The sequence below is a fragment of the Electrophorus electricus genome, chromosome 15 (genome assembly GCF_013358815.1).
Source record: "Electrophorus electricus isolate fEleEle1 chromosome 15, fEleEle1.pri, whole genome shotgun sequence".
Classification (NCBI taxonomy): domain Eukaryota; kingdom Metazoa; phylum Chordata; class Actinopteri; order Gymnotiformes; family Gymnotidae; genus Electrophorus; species Electrophorus electricus.
The window spans coordinates 7,116,168-7,134,447 of NC_049549.1; the positions used below are offsets into that span (position 1 = coordinate 7,116,168).

General features: G+C 40.1%; 1 protein-coding gene across 1 annotated transcript; it reads left to right on the top strand.

The window, feature by feature from the left end:
• Positions 1-14,200: 14,200 nt before the first annotated feature.
• slc35g2a (solute carrier family 35 member G2a) lies at positions 14,201-14,920 on the top strand. The gene has a single exon (XM_027008576.2). It carries the CDS (start codon positions 14,204-14,206, stop codon positions 14,918-14,920), a length of 717 nt encoding a protein of 238 aa, XP_026864377.2. The 5' UTR covers positions 14,201-14,203.
• Positions 14,921-18,280: the final 3,360 nt, after the last annotated feature.

Below are 18,280 nucleotides of genomic sequence, written 5' to 3' on the forward strand. Positions count from 1 at the left end.
CGCCATCTGGTGGCATTTTCTTTCATTCAATTGCGCATATAGATATCAGATCCACAGTGCCCTCTGGCGGACACAATTGCTAACAACAGAAAGGTCCATAGGGGCCTGAGCCAGACTATTGCAAGGCCAGGTCTGTGATGCACGCAAAGTGTAATTGTGATGATTGTGTTAGCTAATTACTTTTTGTTATCTGGATACTTTCCTTACCATAAATAAGATGTGATAAGATAAAATAATGGAATTCAATAACCCATTTAAATTAATTGCAAAAACCAAATATTCACTTTCAAGGTAAGATGACCAAACCTAGAGAACAAGGCTATGTGTCCGATCAGTTGTCTAAATATAATCAGAAATTGTAAATATTAAGAAGCGAATTGCTTTAAAATATATAGCATCGGAATAATCGATGGTTATCCATAGCCAGCATAGCGAGAATAGCCAATCCTTTCATAAGACATACCTGAAATAGGTTGTTGTATTCTAAGTGTTGTATTCTAAGTATTTGATTGGTGCAATACACAGTTCACTACATTTGCAGTAAATAGAGATTAAGTTATGTTTAACCAAGAATATCCCTTTAAAATTGAGTTGCATTTAGCCGAGAATAACCCTTTTGTCACGGTACACTCCCCACAACCCTGGTCCACGTGGTACGTCCCCACCACATGGCTCAATGTTAGGTTATTGTTGCCATTGTCTTTGCATTTGTGTCCCCATGTTCCTCATGTACAGCATTCACATGTTTCCACACTTACCTTGATAGCATGTTATGTGTTGCACCTGCCCCTTGTTAACCGCCTCATTTGTACATGTATTTAAACCCCTGTTTACATCCGTGCTTCATTCACTGTTTTTATACCATTGTTTTTGTTTCATTTTTGTTTACATATTAAAACGTTTGTTTTCTGTGACTCCGCGTCCTGTTCCCCCTTGCATCATACCTTTAAGATTACATTACACTGGCCCAGTTTGGTTATGATCCAGGGACTCTACTGGAAGCAATGACAAACTTGCAGTCATGTGCTTGGAAATATTTGGTGCGTTATCATGCATCCATTAGGAGCTTCAACAACAATTAGATAAGCAATTGTTCGATCAATTAGATTGTTATTATTATTATTATTATTATTATTATTATTATTATTAGCAACAATTACAAATTCTTCAGTAGGTATCAGAAAGCCTAACATGTTATAAAACCTTACTCACACCATAACATTGTCTCCACTGGCCTGTACTGCCAGTAAACACAATGGGATCATGGATTGATGTTGCTTGTGTCAAATTCTGGTCCTTTTTTCAACATGATGGAACCTCAATTTGTCTGACCAGTCAACTTTTCATCATTTTGGTTTTGATTTTAATGTGCCTACCGCACACTGGTATTCTTGTTCCTTGTTTCTGAAAACAGTACCTGACATGGTCTTTGGTTAATCTAGCCAGTTTAGGACTGAAAAGTCTGAAAAGTAGTTTTCTGAGATGACCAGTGTAAATCTGGTTGTGGTTCGCCTGGTTGTGGTTTATCTATTTGCTTGCAAAATTCTTGCCATTCTCCTTTGGCATTTTCTTTAAACCCTTAAAATACTTAGAGATGAAAAGCCCAGAATGAGAATAATTTTGGAGATGCTATAACTGGCACACCAAGCCCCACACACTATCAAATCATATAGTGTGTCTGCCTTGTTTCAATCACACACATGCTGCAGGTTGGACTGTACAATTTGTCTGATGAAGAGCACGCACAGTAGGCTTGGGTGACTGGCCAATTATGATGTCTACAAGGAAACATAGGCCAAAAAAAGTGTTGTTGTTTTTTTTTTAAATCACTTACACTTAGAATTACATTATTTGATGTCTCAAACTCTCAGACATTGTAAAGTATTGCCTCTAGATTCTCTAAGCATACCAAGTATTATTTTTGATTATCTTCCTGTGTTACCATACCCTGATTTTGTATTCCACGTTGTCAACTTTTGCCTGCCCATTTTTTGGATTTACAGCCTGGTTTTTTGGATTGCTCTTCTGGTTTTGACACGGACTGTTTTATCTCTATGATTTGGATTTCCCTTTACTATGCTCTTTTGGTTTTGACCCTAGATTATTCTGCTACCACTGAATTGTACACTAATAAAGTTCCTGTTTTATATCCGCAAGCGTTTGATTCTGCCTGGCTTGTCACAGAATACTTTGCTTACATGCAGACAGCAGATTCGGAAGCCTTGAAGGAGGCTCTTACGAACCAGGGTCAGTTACTCAACCAACACCAGCAGGTGCTTGAGGGCTTCATGCGGTCAATGGACACGATCGCCAAACAACAGGTGGATCAATAGACACAAATGTCTGAACTTGGGCAGTGTCTCAGAGAACTTACCTCCAGGCTACAAATGATGACTACCTCTACCCGGTTCACCCCAGCACCAGTATCCGTTGCTGCTGCTGCCATCAGTACTCAACCTTCCTTCCCCGTGAGTAAACCCGAGAAATACGATGGCTCCCCTGAAAGATGTCGGGGTTTCCTACTACAATGCTCTATATATTTCAATAGTATTCCACCCAGTTCTAGCCAAGAAAAGATTTCGTTCCTTACCTCTCGTCTGTCAGAGAAGGCACTAGATTGGGCTACTGCAATCTTGGAGAGTGTACAAAAATCATAATTTGAGGAGTTTATCGTTCAATTTAAGGCTTTTTTTGATCAACCACATGAAGGAAGAGCATGTGGGGAATTGCTCACTAAACTACACCAAGGCAACCATTCCGTAGCTGATTATACACGTGAGTTCCGCACTGTAGCTGCTGGTAGCGGGTGAAACAATGCAGCTTTAATGGTCACTTTTTGAAATGGTCTTAATTCGGAGGTATTGTATGAGCTAGCTTGCTGGGACGATAAGATCAATTTGGATCAATTCATTGCTCTTGCCATCTGCCCAGATCGTTATCCTCAGGAACAAAGACCACGGAGAACCAGTAGTACTCGCTCCACCTACCCCCATCCCAGTATGTAGATCAGTATGTACATCCCAGATCAGAGCCTAGACAAGAACACATGGTGGAGCCAATACAATGTGATTCCTCTCACTTAACTGAGGAGGAGAGGCAGCGCTGGTTCCAAGAGGGTCTGTTTCTATACTGTGGTTCATCAGGTCATCTTGTCAGGCAGTGTCATCATAGAGGCATAGAGGAGTCATAGAGGAGGCATGACTCCCACACCACAAACTCAGGTAATGGTCTTGCCTAAGCTGAGGATGATAGCTAAGTCATTTATATTGCCTGTCTATGTTGGATCTCACACTCCGTCCTCTATTTTTACAGCCCTAGTTGACTCTGGGGCAGAGGGCAACTTCATACATGCCCATCTGGTGCAATAATTGGATATCCCAGTAGAGCCTTTAGCCAAGACCCTTCGCCTGGCTGCTCTGGATAGATCACCCATACGAGCTGGTTCCATATCTCTCCACACTGCACCTGTAAAACTCACCACCAGCGCACTACACTCCGAACTCATCTCGTTTCTTGTCCTAAAAGACTCATCATTCCCAGTTATTCTGGACCTACCTTGGCTTGAACAACATAACCCAAGTATATCATGGCCCCAAAATGAGAACTCAGTGGTTGGCTCAATGTCAGAAGGACTGTTTGACCTTACCCGTGATTAAACAATGATAGAGAGTCCTGCTGACGACCAAGCCTTTTCCCCTGCTCAAGAATATCAGGACCTCGCTAGCATATTCAGTAAAAAGAAAGTTACCATGTTACCCCCTCACCTTTCCTATGATTGCTCCATCGAACTCCTGGAGGGAGCTGTATTACCCAAGGCCTGCATCTATCCTCTCTCCCAAGGGGAGGAGAAAGCCATGGAGCAGCATATAGAAGAGACACTTCGGCAAGGCTTCATTCAGCCTTCCACTTCCCCCCTGGCAACAGGCTTCTTCTTTGTAAAGAAGAGGGGTGGTGGCCTTCGCTTCTGCATCAATTACCATAATCTAAATCAGATCTCCAAGAAATATGCATACTGGCTACCGCTCATCCCTGTCGCCTTGGCACAGCTACGAGAGGCAAATTCTTCACCAAATTAGACCTCCATAGTGCTTACAACCATATACGTATCAAGAAGGGAGATGAGTGAAAGACTGCCTTCGTTACCACTAGGGGTTACTGAGTACAAAGTGATGCCATATGGTCTCAGTGTAGCCCCGTCTGTGTTTCAAGCCTTTATCGTCCTTCGAGAAGAAATCGGGAGATTTGTGATTGCATATATGACATCCTCATCCACTCACCTGATCTTCGGACCCACGTATGATATGTGAGATCTGTGCTGAAGACTCTTCTTGAGAATGGACTTTATGTGAAGGGGAGAAATGCGAGTTCCATACTACTACTTCTACTACTTTCCTGGGATATGTAGACAACCATGGGGTAATCACAACGGATGACAAAAAGATTGAAGCCATCCTCCATTGGCCAGTACCTACTACGATCAAGAGGCTCCAGAGCTTCCTAGGTTTTGCAAACTTTTATTGCCGCTTCATCAGAAACTTTAGCAGTTATATCGGCCCCCTCAAATCTCTCCTTAAAGGAGCATCAAGCAAGCTTGGTTGGAATCAAGTGGCTGAGAAGGCATTCATCTGATTAAAGGCCTTCACCACTTCTCCCATCCTTAAACACCCTGATCTGACAATCCCGTTTGTAGTAGAAGCTTCAAACATCCGTGTAGAAGCTGTACTCTCTGAGTCATAATGAAACCAAACTATATCCGATGGCGTATTACTCCCGAAAACTATCCCCAGCGGAGCAAAACTATAGTATAGGAGAACGTGAACTGTTGGCCATTAAACTAGCCTTGGAGGAGCGGAGGCATTGGCTAGAGGGGGCTAACCATCCATTTTTAGTTATCACTGACCATCGGAATCTGGAATATATGCATGCGGTTAAACAACTGAACCCCGGTCAAGCCTGTTGGACGTTATTCTTTTCAAGGTTTAACTTCAAGGTTATGTATCATCAAGGAACTCGCAATATGAAAGCTGATGCCCTGTCCCATATTCATGTAGGGGAGAATGAGGAGAGATCAGGCGATAAAGAAACCATCTTACCTACCTGGGTGCACCTGGCATCTATACGAAGGGAAATAGATGAAGAGCTCAAACAAGCCACACAAAGTACTGTCACCCAAACAGAATGTCTGGCAGGCAAACGTTACACACCTGCCTCTTGTCGGGACCGTTTGATAACCTGGGCTCATTCCTCCCTCGCTACGGGCCATCCGGGGGAGAAATGTACTCGTCAGCTCCTGGCTAACCGGTATTGATGTATGACAAGTGACATTGACCGATATGTTTCACCATGTTCTATCTGCAGCCAGAGCAAGACTCCTAAGCCTGTCACTGCAAGAAAACTCATGACTGAAAGATCTTGGTCTCACATCGACTTGGATTTCATCACTGACCTCCCTTGTTCCGAAGGTAATATTACAATCCTTACTGTAGTGGATAGATTCTCTAGAAGTGTGAGGTTCACACATTTCATCCATTTTTAGTCAATGTTTTAAAATGTAAATGCATGCTCACATGGAAAAAAACACTGCCATGAATTGATTTTGATACTGGTTATAGACTACATTTTACAAAATAAAAACAACATTATTGTAAGTATTATTTTTAAGTGCCACAATGAAAGACGTGTAAAAGTATCTTTTGGTATTTAAATGTATTGTCATGATCAGTCTCTTCCATGTTCCATGTTTTCCTTGTCATGTGTTTAGTTCCATTCCATAGTTTCGTTTTGTCCTCACATTGATTGCGTACACCTAGCCCTTGTTTCGAGTTCATGTATTTAAACCCTGTTGTGAGCCTTGGTCATGGCTGTTCATTGTTTCATTGTTTGTTTAACTGTTTGAAAGTTGTTTCTTTGTATTCCTTGACTGTGTGTTTATCTTAGCCTTCGTGTTTCCTAGTCCTGAGTGTTTCCTTGCCTTAGTTATAGCCTGCTTCCCTAGTTTGCCTTTGTGTGTTTTTGTTTTGTAATGTTTCCTCGTACTCTCCGTGTTGGCTCTGTGACCCTGGACCGTATAAATGACTCTGATTTTGGATTTGCCTCTATTAAATCTTGCTCCTCTCAGCACATGCGTCCGCCTCCTTACCACTCAACTTTACATGTATAATGTAACTTTAATGTACAGAATCAAAATAACCAATTACATAAAAAGGGAAAATAGCTGATATGTTTTCTTATGTGTCAAACTCCTGAAAAGGCATTCATCAGTTCACCAGCTCAAGTTGTAAGTAATAAATATAGGGATGCTGGAATCATTCACCCTGTGCAACAAGGAAACAAATGGGTGCGGCAATCTTGTTACTTTTGTGTTTGAGCTTCTGGTTTAGCGATAACGATTGTTTATAGTTGTTATGAACACTAGGACACAGGTAGATATGGATCCAATTGTGGGAGAGTTTATTAGAATCAACAAACAGGTGGGGGCTGTGTGAGGAGTTGGTGGGATCGGTGTCAGTAACCGGGAGATCGCAATGCAGAGTCATCAGTCAAATCCAAGGTCCGAACCGATAGGCAGAGTCCAGAGTGATCTGAAGGGCTAGAAGCGAGGCGTAGTCTAGGAAGGAAGCTGAGTTCGGTAGCCAGGAAAAAGAACAGGGGAAGAGAATGGTATGCATACTAGGAGAGCATTACTTTGCAAAGTGGACTAGGAGAATAGGAGGCTATAAAGGAAGCAGATTGATATAAACAGGTGTTGCCTATTAGTACTCAGGTGAGGGTGATCTAGGCCTGGGTGTGCTAAGACTGGTGGGCTGGGTCAAAACCGTCACAGAACCCCCTCCCCATCTGACGGGTGGCTCTAGAAGACCGAGACCGATTCCCCCCTTGGCTGGCCCCGGCCTCTCGGACCACAATTGATCATGTACTGTAGTACACCCTGATGCCTGCAGGAACTCACACACTAAATAGGCAGGCTGGCCATCTACATCCAGAGTAGCAGAAGTAACCGGTAGAATCTGCAGAGAAAGGGCTATAATAAACAAGTTTTAGCAATGAGACATAAAATGTTAGATTGATGCAATAATGTGAAGGGAGCTGCACACGATAGGAAACCGGGTTGACCCACCTGAGTACCTTAAAAGGATCGATGTAAGAGGGGCTTAATTTGCAGCAAGAGGACCCCAATTTCATGTTACAAGTGGACACCCATACTCTCTGACCCAGACAAAACATATGTGCAGGACGATGGCAGTGGTTCGCAAATATCAGTTGTAAGCGGATGGCAGAGCTTCTTTGAACATGTGCCGCCTCCCAGGTCTTGGCACTGTTGTTGAACCAGTAATCCAGTACAGGCAGGTCAGTAGGAGTGTCCCATTGGAAGAAGGCTGGCTGAAAACAATAAACACGCTGAAAGGGAGTTAGTTGTGTGGATGAGTGCTTGAGTGAATTGTGAACATATTCTGCCTAAGGAAGGTATTGAGACCATTCGGTGTGAGTTGTACTGTATTGCTGGAGGAAGCATCCCAATTCCTAGTTTGTCCTCTCTGCCTCCCTGTTGGACTGAGGATGATGACCTGAGGAAAGACTGGCAATGATATTAAGATTCTTGCAGAATTGTCTCCAATACTGAGAAGTAAATTGGGATCCTCTATCAGACACTATGTCTTCAGGTAAACTGAAAACTTTGAAAACAAAAGTAAATGTTGTCAATGGTCACCTTGGCTGTGTCAGGGTTGGTCAGCCAGTTAGCAGGGGAGACACGCCCACCCCTGCTAGGGACTTCACTTCGCACCTGCCCCGTTTACAATCCCCTGATTACTTATTGCTTTCATCTATTTCCCATTCACTCCCTACTCTATTTCTACTCTCAGATCCGAGGAGACAGAGCTGCACATTAGCTGGCCTATTATGTCAAGACAAGCCACGCATAAGTGATTATCTAGAGGAGGACTAGCCCCTCCACTCTTTGTATTTGAGATTCCGTGTTCCCATTGTGGATTTCCGATGGGAAATAAAGAATAAAGATTAACTCTCAGCTGACCTGCCTCTCGCTTCCATCTACCCGCCGACGTCACAGGCTGTAGGGAGAGAGGGAAAGGAATCAGTCAGCACATCTTGGAAAACCTGTCTACCACCACCATGATCACGGTTACCCTCTGAGACAGGTAGGTCCATTATGAAATCCACAGGGAGATGAGACCAGGGACACTTGGGAACATGCAAGGGATGGAGCTCGTCAGTAGTGAGAGCACAGAGTGCAGATTTGAGTGCATATTGGACAGGACATGACAATGTCATCAGCCAGGGACTCCCACCAATACTTCTTAGAGAGCAGGTTGGTTGTACGCATAATCCCTGGGTGTCCCATACAAGTTCAAGTTCAAGTTCAAGTTCGGTTTATTCGTCACATACATAGTCATACACAGTATAACTCGCAGTGAAATGGTGGAGAGTGCTCTGTCGAAACTGAGGAAAGGAAAAAGGGGTGCATAGAGAAAAATGTATATATGCAAGATAAATATATATACTCTATGTATGTACAAAATATATTAGCAATGTATGTACAATATATGTATATTATGATTATATACACAATGCCATACACAATGACATTTGTGCCCATCTCACAACATCACCTCTCAGAACTGTGGGTACATATTGTCTCCCTGGGGGCTTTCCACTGGGCCAGGATCCTTGCACAGAGATTCCTCTAACTCTTGCTGAAAAGCCCATCATATGGGAGCCAGGAAACAGTGTTCTGGCAAGATGTTCTCTGATCTCTAGTCTTTCCTCCTTTTCATACAAGCAAGAAAGTGCATCAGCCTTCTTGTTCTTTGAGCCAGGTATGTACATGGCCTTGAAAGTATTCATACCCCTTGAACTTTTCACATTTTTTTGTAACACCTACAAACTTAAATGTATTTTATTGGGATTTTATGTGATAAATGAACACAAAGTAACAAGTAATTGTGAAGTGAAAAGGAAACGATACATGGTTTTCAATTTTTTTAATAAATAAAAATCTGGAAATTGTATCCCCAGCAAAGTGACTATTCTGGAGTCTAAAAACTTCCAGCTGTGACAGAATCTACGAGATTTGAAAAAGCTTCTGAAATGCAACAGGTACAACAGCTGGATTAAACACGGCCACTCTTGAAAATCTTTCTTCAGAAGGAGATGATTGCTGACTGCTAGTGAGTCTCTGAATGGTACATTCTGTTGGGATAATTCAGAGATGGTACCTTCTTGCTCCGTGAGCTTAGCTTGCAACTACAATGGATCCATTATAAGTTAACATTCATTTTCAAATGTTCCAGTGGAGTATGGAGGGAAAATGTATTATTGCAGTATCAGGATTCCCTGTCCTTTTTGACCCATCCCTGACTGATTAACTAACAATTAACAATTTAATCATTCTCCAAGTTTTAACAATTACAGGCAATAACAATGCCTGAAGAAAAGTTGCAGAGATTGTTGGTGTCTTTGGTTGGCTTTGAAAATTATTAACATATCATTATATTAGACAAGTGAGCCTTTGTTAGCCTATATTCTGCTCAGTTGCTAGTTTAGTTAATGTTATGAAGTTCAGTCAAACTTTCAGTTTCAATTAGATGATGCTGGGAACGCACTGTGCCTGCCCACTGAGGAGGTGAGCGAAAGAGAAAGTATCTGCTCATACCACCATAAAAGGTTACATTGAATAACTTACGAAAATATAAGACACAGAGTGCTGCTGCATGGCAAAAATGGGCTTTAGGCAAAGTTAACAATCCCTCAACTCTAGCAGCACATCCCTCGTAGTGGGGCCAATGGGTGATGTTATGCTGAAATAGCTGAGCTTCGACTCTCCCACTAGAGTATAGTATCCGTCAGGTGTGCTGCTTTCCATTACTGTACCCAACCTTATTTTAAACATAGTTAATGACAATCCAGAATCTCGCTACCACAACAGATGCACAATCACATCAGCTAATGCACTTAGCTTTATTGAAAATTTCCAAGGTTTATCAACTTTTTTTGGGATATTCACAAACCCTACAGAACTTGATTAAATGACTGAATGGCTATAATCAGCATTTCACTACACAATTAATGATGTTGCTCATTTATTGAGAAAAAATATTAGTACCATGGTATAAGTATCACAATCATTCTTCAAAACAGAAAACACAAAATCTAGAATGCAAATGGTGCCAAACTAAACTATGAAGGTGGTATAGAAGGAGTGAGAAGTAAGTGTTGCTCAGAAGAGTCTTACATGCATACAGGGAAATGATGTCAGAGAACATATAAAAACTTAACTAAACAAGAGAAACAAAGTGAAACATGAAATATAACACAGTATCATTTGGAGTAAATTAAAATACTAAATTACAACATTAAACAACAACAATAACATCAACAATAACTGACAACCAGGGGGCTATTCAACAAAGCAGGATTTCTCAGTTTAGCCAAATAACTTAAGCCCAATTTCAATACTGGCCAACATAGAAGTTGAGGGACATTCCTATTGGATGCTCCTCAACTTTGAGCTTACTTGACTAGACTGAAATCCTGTTTTGTGGACTATTGAACTCACTGAACTAACTAGCATGGACAGACCACAAATTGAAATTGTTCAGATCACAGTTCATTGTGGTTTGTACTCTACATGAAAATCAAGGCTAATATTTTGTAGTGTGAATTCGGAACTACCAAGCTGTCTAATAAAATAAAGGCTATGAGCATACTTTTTCTGTACTTCAGCCATACGGTTCCTCACTCTGGCACCCAAACAAGTTCTGCATTTTCAAGCATTTGTCTGAATCTGCATATCTCAGTGGCCCAAACAAAGAGAACAAAGCCCACTGGGAATTGTACTGGGAATTGTACTGGTACTTACAATGGCCAGTCCACCCCTGGGCCTTAATAATGCCAAGCACTCTTTTTGGGAGGTGGAATAGTTATGTTCTGCTTCCTAAAGGACTCAAGAAGCATGTGCAATCACATATAAACATAATGCAAGTGTAGTGCTCCTTATCCCTTATCTCTAACATCAAACTACACTTGAAAGCATTTAGTGAAAACAGATGTTATAAGGACTGGTGAAGTGGTTAAGGTTTGCTCAACTGCAGCTCTGCATTCATTTATCTACATTGTTTTTATTTTTTCTTTGTTATTTAAGCACTGCTGCTCTGTCAGCAAAGTGTGGAATCAATTAGTGATACCAGCCAGCCATTCAAAGGAAGCTGAGAACATAATTACCATATTTGGGTTCAAGAAAATTTTACAGAGCTTCCAATTTACTAGACCCAAAGAGATGCCTGAGTTTGACAGGGTAATAATTTATAAAACACTGCAAGCATATACATTAGCTGGTCAACTTACAGTTTAGGACTTTCCATTGTCATAGTTTAATGTTGCCATCATCTTGGGCTCATATGTGTAGGTTCAGTGTCTCAACCTGGCAACCCATGTGAGTATTGATTCTGGGGAGGAGGGGACTAGAGGTAAACAACTCTCTCCAGTAAATGCTTTAAATGCTTGTCAGTATTAAATATGGGTTCTTTGAGATTAATGAATAATTTAAACTAAATGTAATTGAAATATACATTAACCTCTTCAGTTGAAATAACTATAATCAAATGATAATAAGAACAATGAATAGAATTATATAGCAAAAAATATAAAAGGTAGATTTTTAACTGTGTCAGGGATTTGTAAAGAGTCTACTTGTCACGGTACACAGGCCACCCAGCAGGAGGGACTTACCTACTTTCACTAACACACACACACACACACACATACACACACACAAACAAACAAACAAACACACACACACTCCTCTTTTGTTTTCCCCTTTATAAGCTAGAATGTGCACTGCATATTGACAGTCACTTCTATCGCCAGTGACTGATCCTTTGCACTCTTTACTGCTGCATTGTCAACTTTTACTTTTTGTGTATGTGGTTATGAATAATAAAGACTCTTGCTCTTCTCTCGCCTCTCACTCTGTCTGTGCCGCCACCGTCCCATTAGTATCTGTATTTGTTAAGCAAGCAGAATTTTTTGTAAATTAAATAAAAGTGGAAATAGGAATAATAATCCTATTTTTGTTACACATCTAATTTTAGGATATGAAAGTGTTAATACAAGTGTTCAATAAACTATTGAATGGTTAAGAATGGTTTGAGCAAGTATGCTTCTGCTTTGTGTTCATGGAAATATCATCAGCATTTTTTCTCTGCATCCTTTATGCTGACCTTTAAGTGGAACTATTTCTTATAAACCTGACAGCTCCACACATCCTCTTTGAGTGTGATGGGTCAGTTATTTTGACTTTTGTAACCACAATGCTTGCCAAACATAATACAATATTGCAGGTGTGAAAATAAACGTAGGGCATTTTCACACCTATAGTTCATTTGCTCTTTCCAAATCAGTTAATGAGTTTTGTAAACTGAATGTTTTACCCTTGTTTTTTTCACACAAGGAATAATCTAAGTGCACCAAAAATGCATCACAACAAACTATGTGAGAATATTCTCTCTGCTTATTGGTCAGACCTGGGGCAGGAGCAAGAAATTAAATTCAGGAAGAAGGTACTAAAAATGAGCCACACTCTAATTTAACTGGATTAATGCAGGTGTGAAAACATCCTTATATCATTCTAAGACCTAACAGCTGCATGTGTGTCTGTTTTTGAGTGGTCTCCTTGAGCTCAAGTCTCTTGCACCACTCCAGGAGGCTGACTGACTGAACCAAGACAAAGTGAATCCTGATTGCGGTCTCTCTTTTGGTTTCAGTGTTGCCAAGGTGGTGTTTCCCCATGGCTCTGTAATAGAATACAGACCTAGAGAATTGTATATAGTACTGGCCTGTTTGTTTGTTTTTTTTCTTTTCCTGTTTTGCTTATAGAAAGATAAGTAAAATCTGTGAAGAAATAAAATGTGATAAATAAAAACGGGGTCTTCATATCTTTAACTTTTATTGATAAATTACCTAAACATTGTGTGTGTTGGAAGGGTAATGGCAATGACCCTTTTTGTGATAATATGTATGACTGGACGTGCTAATGACATGATCATGCGGCCACTGCAGGGTAGTGTTTTACTGTAACTAAGGCCATGATGGAGATCATTTAGTCATGGTTTGATTTACTACCTGCCATGCTATGTGAGATCTGAATGACATGTCAGTTATTTTTTACTTTTGTAACCACAATACTTGTTAAGGACAAGTAGGTTTGAAAATAAACTCTAAATAGAAATAAATTCTAAGACCTGACAATTGCGTGTCTCTTCTTGAGTGCTCTCCCTGAGCTCAGAAAATACACCAGAAAATTGAACAAAGACAAAGCAATCCCTGATGATTTTCCTAACAACTAGCTATAGATCTTATTGTCTGCAAAAAGGACAGTAGCATAACAGTCTATACAAACACCTCAATCCCTTTCAAGTGTAGGTGCAATTCAAAAATCCCAAAAGAGGTAGACCTACTTCTACACTGTCAACAATGTCTGTTATGTGGCTGACAGGCAAACACAGCCTAATACTCTCCCGGTCAAACAAGCTCCACTGCGTCTGTGTCTTCTAAGTTGAAATAGTGGAACAGCAACTTTGATGTAATATGAATGTGTTCATATTCTACTGTATCTACTGTAAAGACAACAAGATTTTCTTTGGTGCTCACTTTCAGTATACAAACAAAACAGGGGCTAAAACTATATTTCAGCATTTCAGAATCTTCCAAGATAATGCAGAGACTGCATTTATTTTTAAGGAGCCTCCAGTAATCTCTTATAGAGAAGGAAAAACATTTAATTCAATTCAAATGTATTTATATAGCTCTTTTTACAACACATGTTTTCACACTGAAGCTTTACAGAAATCATATACAGTGAATCCATGTAATTGGGTCAGGTCTGCATAATTCCAAGAACAGGTTTATGATACAAGTGGTTTACCAAAGGGGAAAAAAAACACATTCTGTGGGTAAATAATCTGTGGTAACAAATGGCTGGTTGTGTGAAGCAAAAATATAAAAAGACAAGTTATTTTTCTAAATAGAATGTGTGCTTCTAAATACATTTTCTGAAATATCAGATTACACATACAGATCTCATTATCATCTACTAGATGGGAGGAAACTGATTAAATGACGAAAGTGGAAATCCTGCCTCCCCAAATTTTGCTCATCGTGAGCAAAATTTTACAGCTGGAGGAAGAAGATGGATGAGTCTGCAACGAAACATCTGCTTGGTTCAAAGAAAAAAGTAAAAATCCATCCAAACACAGTGACAGTAAAATACTCCACCGATTTGCCCAAGCCTGATGACAATGGATATGAAGATGCTCCGTCTTTCGAGGATTTCAGATCATTTGTTGATGAGACATCAGATCGAAAGTGGCTGACTGAAAGTAAACAAATCAAGGACATTTTTGCAGCCGTGGAAGGTCAGTCAAAACCCAGTGGAGGGCAGAAAGGCAAGGGGGTTGGAGGTCAGCTGCAGAGATTTGGTGAGGCATCTGTGTTCACCTCACAGTTGACAATGGCTGCCTTGTTTGGAGCAGCACTGGCCCATGGCTGTGTGGCTTTTATCACACAGCTGGCCTCTGACCGCTCCAGAGTTCCTTCGCTGGAGCTGCTCTTCATACGTTCGGTCATCCAGGTGCTGTTAGTTGTGGCTGTAATCTACTACCAGGAGGCACCATTTGGTCTTAGTGGTTACAGACTACAGATCTTCTTCTATGGTGTGTGTAATGTCATCTCCATCACATGTGCGTATACCTCTTTCACCATTGTGCCACTCAGCAATGGCAATATCATGTGGCGGGCTACTACGACGGTCTTCAGCGCTGTGCTTGCCTTCCTGCTCATGGATGAGCGGCTTGGCCTCACTGATATTTTCACATTGGATATTGGAGTTTCACCTAATTTAAAGTGATTTTAAAAATTATGTTAATACTCTGTAAGATGTTTGTGTTTATCAGAATAAAGCAAGTGTTCATGTGTTTATGATTTCACTTTCACTACAACATAAAGAAACTGACATAGTATAGTAATCCTTGAGTGTTCAGTAACACATCATATCACTTAGAATGTACTATATCCTCATTACAACTCACCATAGAAAATCCCAGATAAACATGCATAGAAAGCATGCTGCACAGTGGAAAATGTTCAAACCATTTTCATTCTTACTATAATGTAGAAGTATATCAACTGATATGAAGGGGATGGGAAAAGTATAAGTTCTACAAAAAATTCCAAAATGAAGAGGCTAATCAGCACTTTGTTGTGAACTAATGGCATAGAAACACAACCATGACTTCTATGCCTTATTTTTTTTCTTCCTGGCTCTGTGTATTCAAGATTTGTCTGTCATAAGCATGGTAAATTGGGTAGTCATACCATACAATGAAATTCTTACTTTGCTAGTCTCCTGTCATCAGTGAGATACAAGTTTGTATAAAGATTTATATAAAAAATTTATATTTATGCAGAAATTTGTAAAAAGAAATAAGATGTGTATGACTAGTTGTAGTGCAAATATTGAACAAGACTAGGGTTATGCCATCCATATTGATTATAGGAGGCCAGTAAGACTTAACAGTACTTGGTACTGCAATGAATAGAGAGCAGTAATAGAGTCATCATAAAGTGTAATGTGTAATATTTAGTGTGCAATATTGCATGTTCAGTCACTGGAGTGGTAGTTACTATCTATGAATGTGTGTTGTCCAACCCTCACTGTATGTGGGTAATGACAGCAGTGGGAGTTGGAGGTAGGAAATGATTAGAAGTCATACACAAGCTTGATAGCTTGTTGATAAAAGCTGTTTATTATTGTTGCTGTTCTGGACTTCACACTGCTTTATCATCTTGCTGATGGAAGGAGTTTGAAGAGGCTGTGTTGGGCGTGTGCACTGTCCATGAAGAGAAGATGTTGTGGGCTCTTCTAATGATCACTGTTGCGCCTCTGAGCAAGCCCTTAATGCTCAATTGCCCTCAAACCCTCAAGTTTTATTCAGTCATACAAAATGTGAACGACATATTAATGTACTCCCATGGCAGATAAAAGGGTCTACAGTCACAGTCAACACTTCTGTGTCATCTGAACAGTGTGTCTCGAAAGTCTACACATCCAAACACCAGTTCTTGTTAACATAGATACAGACTCCCCTACCTCTGTTCTCTGATGTTGCTGTGCAGTCCATTTGGTAGACATTGTAGGAAGCTGGATAACTGAGTCTGGTGTTCCTGAGAGCTATGTTTCCATGAAAACAAACATACACATTGGGTTGCAATCCAAGTCCTCAACTCATCCATCTTATTTTTAAGGGATCTGCTAGCAGTAAGGAAGGTAGCAGTGGTCACACAGCCCTAGCCTTTATCCTAGCACGTAGGCCCCCTCTTTGGCCACACTTCTGCTTCAGCCGCTCTGTCTGACACCTACCCTATTCACTCGAGACCAGTGATGTTGGGCTCCGTCAGCTTGAGTCCAAGGGTAGAAGAAAGTCGAAATCAGAAATGCTGAGGATAATGTGTGGAAATTAGTGTTCTTCAGCCTTGATCAAGAAACACACCATGTCTTGGTAAAGTTTTAGCCCTCACTGCTGGGGAGCATGTATTTATTCAGCATAAACCATCGCCAAAGAAGGCACTTCGTACATAAATTTTAAAGGTCCTAACGTGTTGTCACCTTTCATTGGTCATCAGAGACAAAGAAACATAACTAATTGGCCATAAACAGAGACATACGATATTCCATTTACATTTCTGCCCATTTACATACAGGTGGGTTGCTGCTTCCTTCAGGGGCTATCAATGTATCATTTATCCTCATACTCTCTGTATTGGCTCAATGACCCTGGACTGTTATAAAGACTATGACTCTGCATTTGCCCCTAATAAATCTTGCTCTTCTCCGCACGTTTCCGCCTCCTTACCACTCACCATTAAAAGGAGACTCAATCATATTCTGTATACTGTTATTATCTAGTAATGTCACAAAAGTAGTTTCACCAAGTTTAACACATTTATAGCATCATGATACAACACACAGGAGTGGCTGAAATATTCTGTGCAAACAGATGCTGCTTTCTGTTTTCTATGATGAAAACTCTTTGATTATTTAACATACATGGTCAATGAGTGATTTTTACAGTTGCCGTGAAACGGAAAAAAAAACCCCCACATATCAACACATTGCCTGACGCAAAAAGATTATTTTAAATGTTCTGTATTGCAGTATTTTTATTTGCAATTTTCATTTCTTGAACATTTGCATTAGTATATTAACAATTTGTCCATGTGTGGCAACAGGTTTTAATCACAATAGGCAGCTACACCTCTTATATTCTTTTTAAAGGAAGCAAAAAAAATGTCCCTCAGGGGACATTCTAAAATGCTTAACATGAAAAAAGCTTCACATGGGTTAATGTACTAAAACAATGACAGGAACACCAAACTTCTCTCATATATTAATGGCCATGAGTACTTTATTCTTAGGTTACAGGTGAACCTGTAACCTAAGAATAAAGCAATAATATTTATATTAGGCATTACATTATATTTACATTATCAAAAAATACTGCAGCATTCTTGAAGCAGAGTTAGTACTCTAGTTGGTGCCAGCTTGGTGGGTCTTGGAAACTGGAGGCTCTGGTCAGAGAACAGGGCTCAGAGAGATATTTAGCCAGCCGTAGGTTTATTGATTGATTTAGCATTTAACTACAGGCCATCAAAGGATTATAAACTCACAGCATTTCTTATGCGAAATACAATCTCTATAAAATCTGGTACCATAATACAATCACTGATGAACTTACTTTTAATCCGATTGATGTACACAAATTGATGATAGTTATTGAAGTCGACCAAGCATGGTAATCCTCTTATCTTAGATGATTTAGACTTATGCTGGGCATGCACAGTCTACTACCCAATGAAAATTACAGCATCAATTCAATGGTAATACAGCAAAATAACAGTAACATAACAGAAGTGCTATATACTTTCTTACAATTCTCTCTAACATGGTAACATGTAACATGGTAACGTGTTATGGGTAAGTGAGAAATGGGGCCCCATAGAGACTAAATAGTTGATATCAATTCACATACATGTTAGAGTGTCTTCCTGCCAAATCGTGGAATTACAAAAGAAAAAACATTCTGCCTGAATGTGAATTGAACAGGACAAAATACAAAATATAATGTTGTTTGTGTCCAGTATGGTTGGCTAGAGGAACCATTTCTATTATTTAGAAATATTGTTATCTTAGCAGCCTCTAAGGTGGCTC